Source organism: Lepidochelys kempii, chromosome 18 (assembly GCF_965140285.1).
Source record: "Lepidochelys kempii isolate rLepKem1 chromosome 18, rLepKem1.hap1, whole genome shotgun sequence".
In the NCBI taxonomy this organism is placed as follows: Eukaryota; Metazoa; Chordata; order Testudines; family Cheloniidae; genus Lepidochelys; species Lepidochelys kempii.
Genome location: NC_136397.1, coordinates 17913204 through 17928666, shown reverse-complemented (window position 1 = coordinate 17928666; position 15463 = coordinate 17913204). Strand labels below are relative to the sequence as shown.

The 15463-nt window shown below is 45.8% G+C and overlaps 1 protein-coding gene across 2 annotated transcripts in view; it reads right to left on the bottom strand.

The window, feature by feature from the left end:
• The window catches only part of LOC140899995 (ATPase family AAA domain-containing protein 3), a 70732-nt gene that overhangs the window by 31715 nt on the left and 23554 nt on the right, over positions 1 to 15463 (bottom strand). For both annotated transcript variants that reach the window (XM_073316409.2, XM_073316410.1), the window contains exons 8-12: positions 12080 to 12235; positions 11874 to 11930; positions 10375 to 10500; positions 4159 to 4283; positions 1307 to 1358 (exon numbers count right to left, since the gene is read on the bottom strand). In XM_073316409.2, the coding sequence (XP_073172510.1) occupies positions 1307 to 1358; positions 4159 to 4283; positions 10375 to 10500; positions 11874 to 11930; positions 12080 to 12235 (516 nt within the window). The remainder of the gene's footprint in view (positions 1 to 1306; positions 1359 to 4158; positions 4284 to 10374; positions 10501 to 11873; positions 11931 to 12079; positions 12236 to 15463) is intronic.

The window sequence follows — 15463 nt, the reverse complement described above, 5'->3', positions numbered from 1 at the left end:
ACCAGCAGGAGAGTGAGTATGTGTGTGTGTGGGGGGGGGGGGTGGAGGGTGAGAAAACCTGGATTTGTGCTGGAAATGGCCCAACTTGATGATCACTTTAGATAAGCTATTACCAGCAGGACAGTGGGGTGGGAGGAGGTATTATTTCATGTTCTCTGTGTGTATATAAAGTCTGCTGCAGTTTCACCGGTATGCATCCGATGAAGTGAGCTGTAGCTCACGAAAGCTCATGCTCAAATAAATTGGTTAGTCTCTAAGGTGCCACAAGTACTCCTTTTCTTTTTACTCACCTGGTGGTCAAGGATGGGCTGCAACCTTTGCAAATATTAATGGTGATTTTTCCATTGTTATGGTAGTGCTTAAGGCCCTGCAAGAGATCAGGGCCCCTTAAGCTAGGCACTGTACACATACAGTGAGAGTGACTGCCCTGAAGAGCTTACAACCTACCTATTCAAGACAGAGTGGGAAAGGAAAAACACAGAGAGGTGAAGTGACTTGCTCAAGGTTACCAAGCAGACCAGTGGCAAAGCCAGGAATAGAACCCAGGTCTCTTGGCTCCCGGTACACTGCTCTATCCACTGGACCATGCTGCCTTTGGCTGAATAAATATGTCCAAGGGAAGCTTTCACTTTCTATTTAGGTTCTTGAAAGGAAGGGGAATAAAAAGCTGCAATAAGAAAAGGATTCCCTTGAACATGTATTAATATGATTTCTCCAGGGCGGGAAATGAAAACTCTTTAAACAGATCACTTGGATTCTGAGTGCTGGGCCTAGGAGCAAGATGAGATTCCCCTTCAATGCACAGCATGGGGATTTGTTCTTAAACCGGCAAAAAGGAGTTTGTGGCTTTTTTTGGTGCAGCTTTGTTAGTGCTGTGGAAAACAACTCAGATATGACAAGAGTCCAAGCCAGCCACTTGCCAGGGTAAAACACACCCGCAGGGGCACAGCAGTGAAATGTGGGACCATGTTTCCGCTGCCTCCTGTCATTTTAATTCATCATTTTCTCTCCTATCACCCAGCCACCTGCAAACTGTCCAACACATGGCTCATGCTACCCACCCCCCACTGCTTGTTGGAGGAAGGAACAAATTCTCAAGTCAATATTGAGCGACATTTGCCCCACACAGCTGCAAGAGGGTAATTTCTCCTCTTCACGTCTCTTAATTATGTAAGCAGTAGGGCACCTGCCAGTTTTAATCATTTTTGCCTGTCGAGGCTAACTAGTCAAGTTAATCGAGAAAGCTGCCGGCTGAGTGACCGACCCACACCACACACAGATGGGGGCTGCATGGAAAAGCACTTACTGTTGCCCTCTTCCGTAGGAACGCATCTGCTTCATCTACAAACAGCAAGAGGCTGTGAAGGGAAAAAAACAAAACAAGTAGAGACAGAGAGAGACAGATACAGCAAGGGAAGAAGGCAAATGATCTAGAGCACCCTAACTGGCTTAGGGCTCCTCTCTCCCCAGACCTGATCATCAGAGGTGTCTAATCTGAAGCTCCACCAGTATATATGGAAAGGGGCTGTTGGCGGGGTCCCCTAGCTTTGGAATTTGTCCCCCACTGCTCAGAAATAGCCTGAATTGGAGAACTTTCATGGCACGTTGCAAAGCTTATCTTTTTTTCTCCAGATGCTTGAAAACAGGAGGGTGTGGGGAACAGCTGGTGGGGGGTCTGAGCCACATGATTTAGTGGGATTGGCTAATCCTAAATTGTACTGCTGCACTTGAGTTATGTTCAAGTAATTAAGTAGGGTAGGTGCTCTTTTTAGCATCTGTAATACAAAGTAAATACACAGCTCAGGGCACTAGGCAGAAATCCAAGAACACAAGCAGCCCCGGTGAGAATATATGCCATACAAAATATTCCATGGCTACGGCTGCTGTTATTTTACGGATGTAACTTTTGGGTCACACCCATGGCATAAAACTTTCCCCCACTAACTAATGGTATTTTCCCGAACCCCTCTCTATTAATATTTTTGAACACACAGGTGGAAATAATGTTTTTTATTATTTATTCATTCCTCCAGGTAAAGCCAATGAATAATTCAGAAAAATAAATGCTTTGGTGACCCAAGATTTCTGGTCCCTGCAGGAGAGGCAGGGTAAAGAGGAGGCCCAGGTATTATGTTCCCATTTATCTAACACAACAGATACTGCTTCCTGTCAAGTGATCCAAGTGCCTTTTTGAAAAACACCTCACCTCCAGCTTGCCAGGAAATAGTCTCAACTGCTCTTTCCCAACAGAACAGTTTCTTCAGAGTTGCCTCTGCCCTTGCCTCCAAATGCTGGCAGCTTAGCAGAGGCAACAGCTAAACTACAAGTCTGAAAGGCAACGCATAGCACCTGATGGAAGCTGTTTAAAAGCTTGTGAGCGCTGCTCCTAGAACATGCACGGATACATCTCCGTAGCCTTTCCGTTTCCTATTTCTGGGGTGCATCCTTGAGATAGATCAAGTGTCACAAGTTCAAATTCCAGACCAACTAGTGCTGTGAAATGTGGTGTTCTGACAGGGGGTTTGTGTTAGAAGTGGAAACCTCATCTCTCTTCTTCACCTGATGCCCCCCCCCCGCCCCTTTTCAGAACAGTATCTGCCTACTGACAGTAGGAAAATGACCCAAACCTATGGAAAGCAGCCTGGGGTTCCTCCAGCACATTGTATGCAGTGGAATAACTTATCTATGCCAGTCCGTTTTCTTAAAAACTGTAGGCCTTCTGCCTTCCAGCTCCTCAAAATGGAGGCTGTAAACTCTTCCAAAGGAAGTTTGTTTTGAAAGCTTTAAATATCAACTTTTAGGGGCAAATTAAAACAATTTGGTGATGAACGCAGCAGACTATCCATATGGACACTGCAAGAAAATGTCTGTCTGAACCAATAACAGGACACATAAATCACCCATTAGCCCTCTCCATGCAAGGCTTACATCCTGCAAAATAGCACAGGAGCAAAACGAGATGGCTCCCAGCCCTCTTATTAGATTTTTAATATGCCTGGGAGGGGACAAGGGTGCACATAGAAGAGTGATATCAGCTTCATGCCTTCCTGCAGCTCGCATGAAGCAATTCACAATCACCACAAATAGCTTAGCTAGGTGCTCTCTCAAGACTCAAGAGTGGGGATTTAGTCTGAATGAAAGAACCACTCCAGAGCGTTTGTTTTAAAGGGGTCTTGGAAAGGCAGGGAGCGTTTGCGCTTTGCTTCTTGATGAACTGCAATGTGTTTGAATGGATTGTTACAAACATCAAGAATAGAAGTCCCTGGTTTTGCTGGAAGCTCACTGGAGAACTAACCAGACAAGCAGGAGGAGCATGACACCGCAACAGCCTAAAACCTGAGCAACAGGAAGGGGAGGGCATTATTAGACAGACTCTTTAAAACCTGGTCATGTCTCAATTTTTGTTACCATTTATTTAATTCCAACCACTGACTCGCTTAGGAGAAAAGCTCTCCGGGATTCACCATTCCCACCTCTTCAACTGGGAGCCGAGAGAGTTCCCATTCCAATTCTCCATTCCTCTATGAAGGCATCCAGCCAGGACCAGAGAAGGCAAGCGCCGACACCCCTGAGAAGTCTCAGGTAAAGAGCAAGCAGAACATTCTTTTTCATAAGTGCGGGGCCAGGAGGGGAGAACTTTTTCAGCCTTTTATACATCGTTAAGCAGACGAAGAGTGCACCCCATTGCAGGTCACCATTAAAAAGGTATGATATGGGATGGGTAATGCAACACCTGTTCCATTACAGTTTCTACCCAGAAGCATCTGTGCGTACATCTATATGGCAATCACAGGGTGCGACTGCAGTTCAAGTAGACTTATCTGAGCTAGCTTTAATCTAAACAGCTCAGGTCCTCGAGCAGCGCAGCCTCAGCTCAGGCTAGCCCCATGAGTAATTACCTGCGGTCCTGGGCAGGCTTGTACAGTGCTCACTGAAGCTCATGCTGCCTCAGCTTTACTGGCCTAGGATCCAAGCTAGCTAGATTAAAGCTTGCTCGGGTATGTCCATTCAAGTTGCAATCACACCTTGTGATTGCAGTACAGACATACCCCTATGATTCACAAATGCCTGGTCATTACGCGCTCCCATTCCACTAGGTCCCCCATGCAAGGTAAAGGATCTATGCAAAGCTCAGATGCCAAAGGAACTCCTACTTACCCTCTCCTACTTGTGTTAGCCCAGTCAAAGACCTTGTGCATGGCAGTAACTCCTTCCCGCCCCATGGGGGCGACATCGCCACCTGTCATGATGGCATAATCCATGCCTGAATGCATGGCTAATTTCTGGAAAACAAAAAGAGAAGAGAAAAGAGGTTTTTGAGTGGTGATTAAAATGTTCTCATTCACTATTCAAGAGCACAGAATAAGAAAGTGGGAAGAGGGTATTAAATTACTGACATCTGCTATGGCTTGGGACATGTCAGAGCCTCTCCACCTCATTTGCCCATCTGTAAAATCCTGGGCATTCTGCCCCCTCACCTGGTTGAGAGGATTAATGCTTGCAAATTACGGTGCTGATGAAAAATGGAAGTACAAGTAGTATTAAACCATGCTCTCATGTCACAGAGGGGCACAGTAGAGTATTTTAAGGGAAAAGGAAGAAAGAATGGATAACCTTGCAGGCAGACTCGGGAGATCCAGATTCAAAAATGTTAAGACACAGAAGGGACCACTATAATCCTATAGTCTGACCTCCTACACAGCACAAGCCAGAGAATTTAACCCAGTGATTCCTGCATCAAGTCCCTAACTGCTGCTTAGGCTGGAGCACATATCTTAGAAAGACATCTCATCTTGATTTAAAGACTGAGTGATGTGAGCTGCTTCAATGGTTATTACCCCTGCCCGTTAAAAATTTACACTTTAATTGTAGCCTGAACGTATCTAGCTTCAGCTTCCAAATCGGGGATCCTGTAAAGCCTTTGTCTGCTAGATTAGAGCCACAAAACATTCTTCTCATTTAAGTATTTAAACACCTTGATCAAGTCATCTCTCTTGGACAAACTACATAGATGGAGCTTCTTCTGTTTCTTAGTTGTAAAGCCGATTTTCCAGAATTAAGATCCTTCTCGTAGCTCTTCTGAACCTTTTCCAATTTGACATCCATGTTTTTTAAAAACAGGACACCAGATTCCCTCCCTTGGGCAACTCATTTAACCTTTCTGAGCCTCAGTTTCCCACCTTCTGATTACACTCTGTATCCCTTTCGCTGCATTGTTTGTTTAGACTGCAAACTCTGCAGGGCAGGGACAGTTTCTTGCCTGTCTGTGCAACACAATGGAGCCCTAATCTCAACTAGGTCTTTTAGGAGTTAGAGTGATACAAACAACAAGGGACGAAGCTCTGCATTTCTCTATTTGCTGATGGAGTTAAGAACCTGGCTTGTTGATGATTATTTAACTTCTCTGGCATTCAGCCTAAATTATGGAACTTTTCCTTCCATTTTGGAGGCTGTTTTTAAAGCCTGACTCAAGTCATGAGTCTGGTGACTGCCAAGTGAAGAGTTTCATAAAAAAGCCCTTGGAGTGGGCCAGAAATGTCTCCAGCAAGCCTGAAAGTAAGCAAATCTGCTGTGCTTGGGCACAGTACCAGCTGATCCATCAGGCGGGCTGGACAGGGCATAGAGATGGTGCTTATGGAGCATGGCTTCACGCCAACTGGAGTTGCTGAGGACGCTGTGTCGTCACAGGGTGGAATTATAGCACAAGGAGAACCTAACTTCGTCCCCCCAGCTTTGGATCAATAGACTTTAAAGCCAGAAGGGACCATCATGATCATCTAAGTCTGACCTCTTGCACATTCCAGGTCACAGAACCTCGCCCACCCACTCCTGACATAGACCCCTAAGCTCTGGCTGAGTTACTGAAGTCCTCAACTCAGGATTTAAAGACAATGACATTAACTCCCACTTTAAACATCCCCTCTACCTGACTAAAGGATGCCAGTGGGGAATTAGCCTGCAACTGCCAGTGTCTGAGAGCCATAGAGGGCTTGGTTGAGAGTTCAATCTGTCCCAACACACAGGAACTTTGTCATAATAAACATTTTGCAGGAGGTGTAAGCATGAGCGACCGTCTGTTCCACACACATCTCTGGGCTCAGGTGAGCGTAGGAAAGGAGTAGAACAGTAGAGAGCCTCTTCCTTCCCCATGCCCCGTATCAGGAGGTGGTGGCAAGGAGCAGCTTGGTGGAGCCCTGCCACGGCCAGAAGGCTGGATTGGGAACAGAACTTAAGTTGCCAGCGCAGTCCTTGCTGCCCAGTTCTGCCGACTCAGCTGAAGGGAACTTGTCTGAAGGTCAAAGTGAACAAGCCAGTTTGTGCAGGGACGTGACAGCCACCGCTACGTATGCCATTAACGTCTTCCCATCTCCAGTGAAACATGCTCAGCTGAACCGGACCAATTAACTGCTGGGTGGCAGGAGGCAGGGGAAAAAAAGCTTTGCTTTGTCCATTAAAATCACCCAGCTCCTGCTACTAAATGTTAAAAGTGTTCAGAATCAGGCTGACAGTGCTGGGAGCTCAGAGCCACATTCATGGTGTTCACAGCCTGCCATCCAGCACAGCTACTTAACAGACTGTTGACCCATAGAGCCCTACACTGCAGGAAGCAGAAAACCCTGTCATGTTGCTCCACGCTGCCATCTTTTATTGTTCACTGAGGACCGAGTCCATGTAGCTGCTTTGTTTTCTGTTAAAGCCTATCTGAATGTTGATGCTGCAGGACAAGTTGGTGGTTTTCAGCCGCTTTCCTGGTGGATCGGTAGCCACATCACAAAAGCCATCCATGCCACTACAACTGGCCAGTGATCAAATGGGCTAGGGAAACAGAAATCCAGTGGCCCCTAGAAGCCAGGATTGAAGGAGATCAATGAGGCAGTCAAATATCAGAGGGGTAGCTGTGTTAGTCTGGATCTGTAAAAGCGACAGAGTCCTGTGGCACCTTACAGACTAACAGACGTATTGGAGCATAAGCTTTCGTGGGTAAATACCCAGTTCGTTGGATGCATGTGTGGGCACACGTTCACTGCTGCTGGTTGGGCTGTTCTGTGGAGAGCGGACTTCAGTGTCCAGGACTAATTACCTTGCACTTTTCAAGGACAGCCATCTTAACTGACTAGTGCCTTCCACTCTTGCTGGGGAGAATAAAGTGACCAAAATTACAGGACACTGAAACTAGAAGACTCATTTAATACCTTAAGAATTGTATCTGAACAGGGAAAAAACACGCACATTTCAGTATTTTAAAAATTACAAAATCTAGACATGATTCCACACTGCTACCAGACCTGGTTTGGAGAGCACGTTTCTACAACGGAAGCAGCAGCCCTGAGAGTTCAGTAGCCTGCAGAGTCCTCTGACTTCCCTTATTTGTCCACCAGTTTTTTAAGTACAGGAAAGCACAAGGGGGCACTGAATTCCCAGGGATGGTGTCTCCCCGAGTAGAAGCGCTTCCTGAGAGTACACATTGCCATACACACTTGCTCGAAAAAAATATGCAGGACGACGTAATGGGGACGTGACCCTCAAGGTGGGGTGCAGACTTCTCTCCCCACCTCCCATTCATGGGAGCACAGGAGCCTGGGATGACAAGAGACCTACAAGAGCAGGACATATTTCCTTAGAGTAGATCAAAAGAAACTGATGCTTTTCTCCCACCAAATTGTTAAATAATGTCCCTTTACACTAGAGTCATGTCTGGTCTACACTTGTTCTTCTCAGAGGTCAAGTCAGCTGATCCATAATTAGACTTTACACCAACGATGTTCAGATAAAGAGAATAATTCTAACAGTAGCGAGTTTCCTATGGTACCGGCAGCGTCTCATTTTGCTATTGAAGAAGGTTTACAACTCCTGTGCTGTGGCTCCCCCACTCGGTAGTTACCCACCCATATTTTAGTTGTAGCCCGCCTGTGTAAGACCTGAACGTCAGCCGTGCTCCACACCGCTGCCTAAAGACCACGGAATGAGTAAGTGCACGGGGTCTTTGCGCCCAGGTGCTGGTGAATTCTGGCTGGCAGCCGGGTGTAGATTCAGTGCCATACAACATATTGTGTGCTGCCACCACCGTTATTCAAGAGAGACAGACGATCCAAACAGGAGTAACGGACTATCTGGTGGCGTAACAGGCTAACGAAAGCACAGCTCCAGATGCGATAATGCCGTCTCTCCCTGCAACTAACGCTTGCGGAAGGTGTTCTCTCAGGAATCCTTGAAAGCTTTTATTTCTACAAAAAGAAAAGGAGGACTTGTGGCACCTTAGAGACTAACCAATTTATTAGAGCATAAGCTTTCGTGAGCTACAGCTCACTTCTTCAGATGCATATCGTGGAAACTGCAGCAGGCTTTATATATACACAGAGAATATGAAACAATACCTATTCCCACCCCACTGTCCTGCTGGTAATAGCTTATCTAAAGTGATTTCCAGCACAAATCCAGGTTTTCTCACCCTCCACCCCCCCACACAAATTCACTCTCCTGCTGGTGATAGCCCATCCAAAGTGATAACTCTTTACACAATGTGCATGACAATTAAGCTGGGCTATTTCCTGCATAAATCCAGGTTCTCACATCCCCCCCACCCCCATACACACACAAACTCACTCTCCTGCTGGTAATAGCTCATCCAAACTGACCACTCTTCAAGTTAAAATCCAAGTTAAACCAGAACATCTGGGGGGGGGGGGTAGGAAAAAACAAGAGGAAACAGGCTACCTTGCATAATGACTTAGCCACTCCAAGTCTCTATTTAAGCCTAAATTAATAGTATCCAATTTAGGCTTAAATAGAGACTTGGAGTGGATAAGTCATTATGCAAGGTAGCCTGTTTCCTCTTGTTTTTTCCTACCCCCCCCCCCGATGTTCTGGTTTAACTTGGATTTTAACTTGAAGAGTGGTCAGTTTGGATGAGCTATTACCAGCAGGAGAGTGAGTTTGTGTGTGTATGGGGGTGGGGGGGGATGTGAGAACCTGGATTTATGCAGGAAATAGCCCAGCTTAATTGTCATGCACATTGTGTAAAGAGTTATCACTTTGGATGGGCTATCACCAGCAGGAGAGTGAATTTGTGTGGGGGGGTGGAGGGTGAGAAAACCTGGATTTGTGCTGGAAATCACTTTAGATAAGCTATTACCAGCAGGACAGTGGGGTGGGAATAGGTATTGTTTCATATTCTCTGTGTATATATAAAGCCTGCTGCAGTTTCCACGATATGCATCTGAAGAAGTGAGCTGTAGCTCACGAAAGCTTATGCTCTAATAAATTGGTTAGTCTCTAAGGTGCCACAAGTCCTCCTTTTCTTTTTGCGAATACAGACTAACACGGCTGTTACTCTGAAACCTGTCTTTATTTCTACAAACACCCGTTCAGCAAGGGTGGAGACAGTTCAAGCCATAACATCTCTTTTCCATCAATATGTCAACTCCAAACCTGAGGGCTAGCCTCGAGAGACAAGAGGCTAATTCAGTCTCCATGACCCATACAATGCTTTTCACAACACGGATGCTCTTAATGCAAGAACACAGGAATAGTCAATGAAAAAAGGTGGCAAACTCAAGACTGAAAAGGAATGACTTTTCCACACCACGACTGACCTGTGGAATTCACTGCCACAAGAGATCACTGAGCCCAAGAGCATAGCAGGATTCAGGAAGGACGGGATGTTTATATGGATAAGAATATCCTGAATTAGAACAACACATTAAAAAAAGTTTTGAAGGTATCTAAACCTTCCTGCACTGGGTCATAAGCCAACAGCTATCAGGGTTGGGAGAAAGTTTTTTCTGGGGCTTCGAGAGCAAAAGTGAAATCCATTATCTGAGTTAAACGAGGTCTTTCCACCCCTCAGAACTGCTGCTTGAAAGTAGTGTGCTGTTTGTCAGAGTCAAATCCAGACTAAATCAGAGAGCAGCACACTGATAGGGCAGACAGAACAATGCTTACTTATCCAGCCCTCCTGCTCCCTCCCCCTATGAGTTAATAAGCAACAGGATAGCCCATTTAGGAGTCAAATATGATTAGAGGTGGAAATGAGATACCAGGGCTGGCGTTGGCATTTCACAAGTCATGTCTGCCAAGTGGCGCACAGAGGCTGTTTCATGCCATCAGCCAGTCCAGATGGGACAGTTTCTCTCTCTAGGCTGAAATCTAGAATTCAAGTCACTGGACTGTCTAACCCGGAGCACAGAGCAAAACGCTATAAGGTGGATGCCCCTTCTTCCTCCCTCAGCACCCCGGAACCCCATTCTACACACACACATGCTCAGCAAAGCTACAGCAGTTGCTTGCAGCCCAGAGAGATATAGTTATAACATTGTAGGGTACTCCTTGAAAACCCACAACAGCTGGGCTGTCAAAATCTTGGCAGGGTCTTACCTTGGCAAAGAGAGTCTTCCCAGTTCCAGGCGGGCCGTACATAAGGATATTCCTGTACAAACTTTTGTTCGTTCTTGTATTTCTTGTTGCTATGGCAATGTCTCTCACACGCTCCTCCAGCTTGGGCTGCAAGAGGAGAAAAGTTACGTTTGGGAAACGGACAACACATCCGATACCCAGAGATGCCTATGCTTCACACACTGGTATAGGCAGATGGCTATCAGTGCTGTCTGCAAACAGCAGGGTTGCAGTCTCGGGTCTGATGAGTTCTTAGCCTGAATTCCTCCAGCTTATTGGCTTGGACTTGAGTAGTTCCTCCTTCTGCTTCAGGATTTATTGTATTTCAAGTTATAATTACTTCAAATTGAAGCCACAATGAGCTAACAACAACTTTTGGGACTGAAAATGGATACGAACATTTCAGAATCTACCCTACCACTCATGCTCTAGGAAAGGGGTAACCAACCTGTGGCTCCGGATCCACATGCGGCTCTTCAGAAGTGAATATGCGGCTCCTTGTCTAGGCACCGACTCCGGGGCTGGAGCTACAGGTGCCAACTTTCCAACAAGCTGGGGGGGTGCTCACTGCTCAACCCCCGGCTCTGCCACAGGCCCTGCCCCCGCACTCCAGAGCCTCCTGCACGTTATGAATCAGCTGATCGGGAGGGAGCGGGAGGCGCTGATCGGCGGGGCTGCCAGTGCGTGGGAGGCACTGGGAGCGTGAGGGAGGGGAGGAGCTGATAGGGGGCTGCTGCCATATTACTGTGGCTCTTTGGCAACGTACATTGGTAAATTCTGGGTCCTTCTCAGGCTCAGGTTGGTCACCCCTGCTCTAGGAGCTTATTTTCCATGAACTACCTACAAAAAGGGACAAGAGGGGGAAGGTATGTAACAAGCCAAGTTAGAAGCAAAACTTTTGATAGTAATAAACCTTCCATGTAAGTGGGAGTGAATGCATTTCTTATACATATTCTTACATTCTCGGAAATACAGAGGCAGATATTCCTACAGACACTTCTTTTTGGTAACACTCTAAAAAACGCCCTTTAATTCACTTGATATTACGGAATGAAATTCAGAAACAAATGTGCAAAATCAGTTCTGATGAGTGGATTGATAGCCCTTCAGATGGTGTTCAAAGGCATATGTTGCTTGGTTCTCTGACCTAACTGTGGCGGTCAGAGCCGTAAGAGTTCACAGATTAGAGACGACATGTAGAATTTGGCCAGAATTGCCAGATTAACATGCTGACTAAGGAGAAAAGTCACGCTGACCTAAGACTTCCAACTGCTCTGTACAGAGGGGTCAAAGGTTGGCAGGGTGTTTAATGTGTTTCATGCTGAACATGGAAGCTTATTTACACTCCAGGTGCCCCAAGAGTGCTACATTTCCAGTATTACTGAACTGCAACAAAAATTAAAATGAAAGCAAGGAGAGAACCTTTGATATTTAGACACCAAGATCCTGGATGGTTTGAGATAGCAAAAGCCTATACTCACGCTGAGAACAACTCCTTCAAGAGCATCTTGAGCCTTGCTGGTAAGACGCTTGCCAACCTGAGAAGGAGAAATTCATTAAAAAACACATGATGAAAATATGAGCACTAAGTGTGGAGTTCTCGATATCACACTGCCAGACCCCTAGAGCAGGACTAGAACAAGCTGCGTCCCAGCTAACAGCGAGCCAAAGGAAAGAAGGTATTTACCTTGATGGGATGCTTGAGTGCCTCCAGCACTGTAATGCGTGAGGTCTCTCTCACCAGGGAGGGCTTGCCCAGTCGAGCTTCTATGTATCGCCCTGCAACCCCAGTAGCGTTCTTGGCCGTGTAAATCCCCACTGCCAGCAGGGTCAGACCTGCCACCTGGAGAAGAGGGGAGGATTCTGATCAACTTCCTTTGCAAGACAAGCTGGAGTCCGCAACACTCTCCTATTGGCAGGTCACACTCAAGGCTGTATGGAGGGCTTGTCCACCAGCATCCTGGTGGGAGGGTGTTAAAGCACAGATCTATGCATCTCACACTGTAAACGGAACAGTGTTATAATGGAGGAAGACGCAAAATAATCTGTTTTGTTTCTGACTTGGTTAACCAAAATTTTGAAGGATTTTGATGAAACTGAAAATTAAATGCATCCTCAAGCTGCATTAGTTGCTAATTCTGTTTATCTTTGTGTATTCTTTTAATGGTAGACTGGTGATCTGATTCATTTTACTTGCTATTGTACAGAAAGTAAAGTGTACCGCTAATAACTACCAGTATGTGATTGCTCTGTATTAAGAAGAGATTTTTCCGTGGTAATGTACCTTTCTGGTCCCTCCTTTGAGTTAATGGACAGGGCATCCTTGACCATCAGAAAACCACCAATTAATAATCTAGGTCAAATCTGGCCCCACATGTAGGTTTAACTGAAAAACAAGCATTCACAAACCCTGAAGACCAACAGAACTGTTTCCATAGAAGTGTGCTCTGATGTTCTCTTAGATCACCTGTAGGGTTTGCACATACCGCAACAGTGTTAGAAACTCACTATAAACAGAAAAGAAAACAGACCTGTCTCTTCATTGCGCAGCGTAAGAGTGCACTGGACTGCAAGCTCTTCAGGCCAGTGAACATGCCCTTCATTTGCTCCATGAAGCATCTAACACATTTTGAAATATTACAGCACCCAGTTTCAATAATTTAGAATGTTACTTGCAATACAAGAGGATTTAAAAAAAAAAACCTGAGCAAATCCCTTTAAATACTTTAGAAGGATTTCTACACGAGAAACTCTGAGGACAGCTGTGAAATCAAGAGTAAATCCAAGAATGAATGAGGCTCCAACTGGCAGTAACTTCCCTTGACCAAAGTGGCAGTTGAGCCCAGCTTCAAAGGTTGGCTCTTTCACAGAGTGCTTCATACCGATGGTGGAAAATTTGGTTAAAGGAAACAAAACAAGGTTAAAGATGAGTGAATGTTTGCTAATGGCATGAGGGCAGCTTGGTCAGCTAGAAAAAAATCCTTGACTTGTGCTATTCCTAACAGAACGCTCAGGAAAGGAAGGTGCTTTAATATTTCAGTACTTTAGTTAAAATACTGTTGGACAAACAATCTGAAGTATCCCATCGGCACACTAGACTCTGCTGTTGGTCTTTGATTAGTACTACTTTGGTGGCAATTGAAGAGCTGTCTAGTCTAAGAGGACAGTTCCCAGAAGCTCAGATTGAGCTTTCCGAAAGGCATGTTAGAGATAAGGCTCCCAGTTTTCAAGTTAAGAAAAATCCAATTTAAGGAAACAAAGGCGAAAAGCCCAAGTGCCCCTAACCTCCTCTGCTATTTAGCAGCCCCTCAGTTATGCATGAGCCAACACCATGCTGTTCCTCATGTGAGCAGGATTACCCAGAGCGGTTGCCAGGAGAAAACCTGCCAGTGAAGGGAGAGGATATGGCTTGAAATCATACCAGAAGCAGGTAAGCATGGAACTCCCAAATTTAATGTCTCTTTACCACAGCCACAATTCTGAACCGTTGCATGCTGAACTAAGTGAAGGTACAGCTGCAGACTATGGTTGCTGGGTTAGCTCGTGCACCTCTCCCTCATGGCCCCTGTAAAATAATTTTGGGATGGTCACAAAAATTCTTCCCCTTCTTCCATTCCCTTCCTTTCAAAGGGTGGGGGTTGGAGCATTTTCTTTATCCTTAGATGCAGAGGTCCTCTGCTTCTGCATTCAAGCTGCCAGGGTCAACAGCTGATTATTGGCCTGTTCTGAGTTTGCTATACAAATCTCTAACCTCAAGTCTTCACAACCACCTGTAAACTACTGTGCCAAAGCCAGGCAGCCCTTAGTGATCGAACAGCGAAGGCTCTGCATTTTACCTTTAATTCCAATCCCCTTTGGCAACAGTCCAGGGAGGCATGAGGGGGCAAACAGGATGGAGAAGTGGTGCCTGCTTCACCCTCCCCATCTCTGCAAACCAATCCCTCTACTTGGCTTTATTTGCTCTAAATGAAACAAGCTTTAATTAGACTGAACTGCCTCCACCAGGAAAGCTGCCACGAAGAAAGCTTCACTCAATAAGGTGAGCTGCCCATAGCCTGTTTAAACACCATCAGCAGCTGCTTTGACAAGCAGCCTGTAAATAAAACTTCCTTCAACAGCCATTTTAGTGTCCAGTTGAACTCTTAAAACCAATAATTACTACATGAATTGAGGGCAGAGAAAACCCCACTAGTCACTGTGCAGCAAAATGCTTTGAACAGGAAAAACGCCAAATTCCAAACACCACAGGTACCAATGGGGCACAAAGGGGGAGAGGAAGGCGGTCAGGGTTGTGCTGCAGAAAGCTAGTCCTATTTCTAGATTTTAAAGTCTCCTTAAATTACTCACTTACGGACCAACCTGGGAAAAGAGTCACAGCCCCATGGTGTTCTTGGAGCATTACTGCATGAGGGAACAACGATCTTCCAGCCAATAGAATCCTTAGTTGTTTTAACAAACTACGGTTCTGAGTGTCGGGTGCTGTTGTCATCATGAATAGGTCGGAATATGAACAAGAGGCTGCTCAGCAGCTCTCCAACACGAGTTTCTACAAGCCATTACCCTCTGATCCCACTGAGAGTTACCAAAAGCAACTACAGCATTTGCTCAAGAAACTTCCTGAAAAAGCACAAGATCAAATCCGCACAGACACACCCCTGGAACCCCGACCTGGGATATTATATCTACTACCCAAGATCCATAAACCTGGAAATCCTGGGCGCCCCATCATCTCAGGCATTGGCACCCTGACAGCAGGATTGTCTGGCTATGTAGACTCCCTCCTCAGGCCCTACGCTACCAGCACTCCCAGCTACCTTCGAGACACCACTGACTTCCTGAGGAAACTTCAATCCATCGGTGATCTTCCTGATAACACCATCCTGGCCACTATGGATGTAGAAGCCCTCTACACCAACATTCCACACAAAGATGGACTACAAGCCGTCAAGAACACTATCCCCGATAATGTCACGGCTAACCTGGTGGCTGAACTTTGTGACTTTGTCCTTACCCATAACTACTTCACATTTGGGGACAATGTATACCTTCAGATCAGCGGCACTGCTATGGG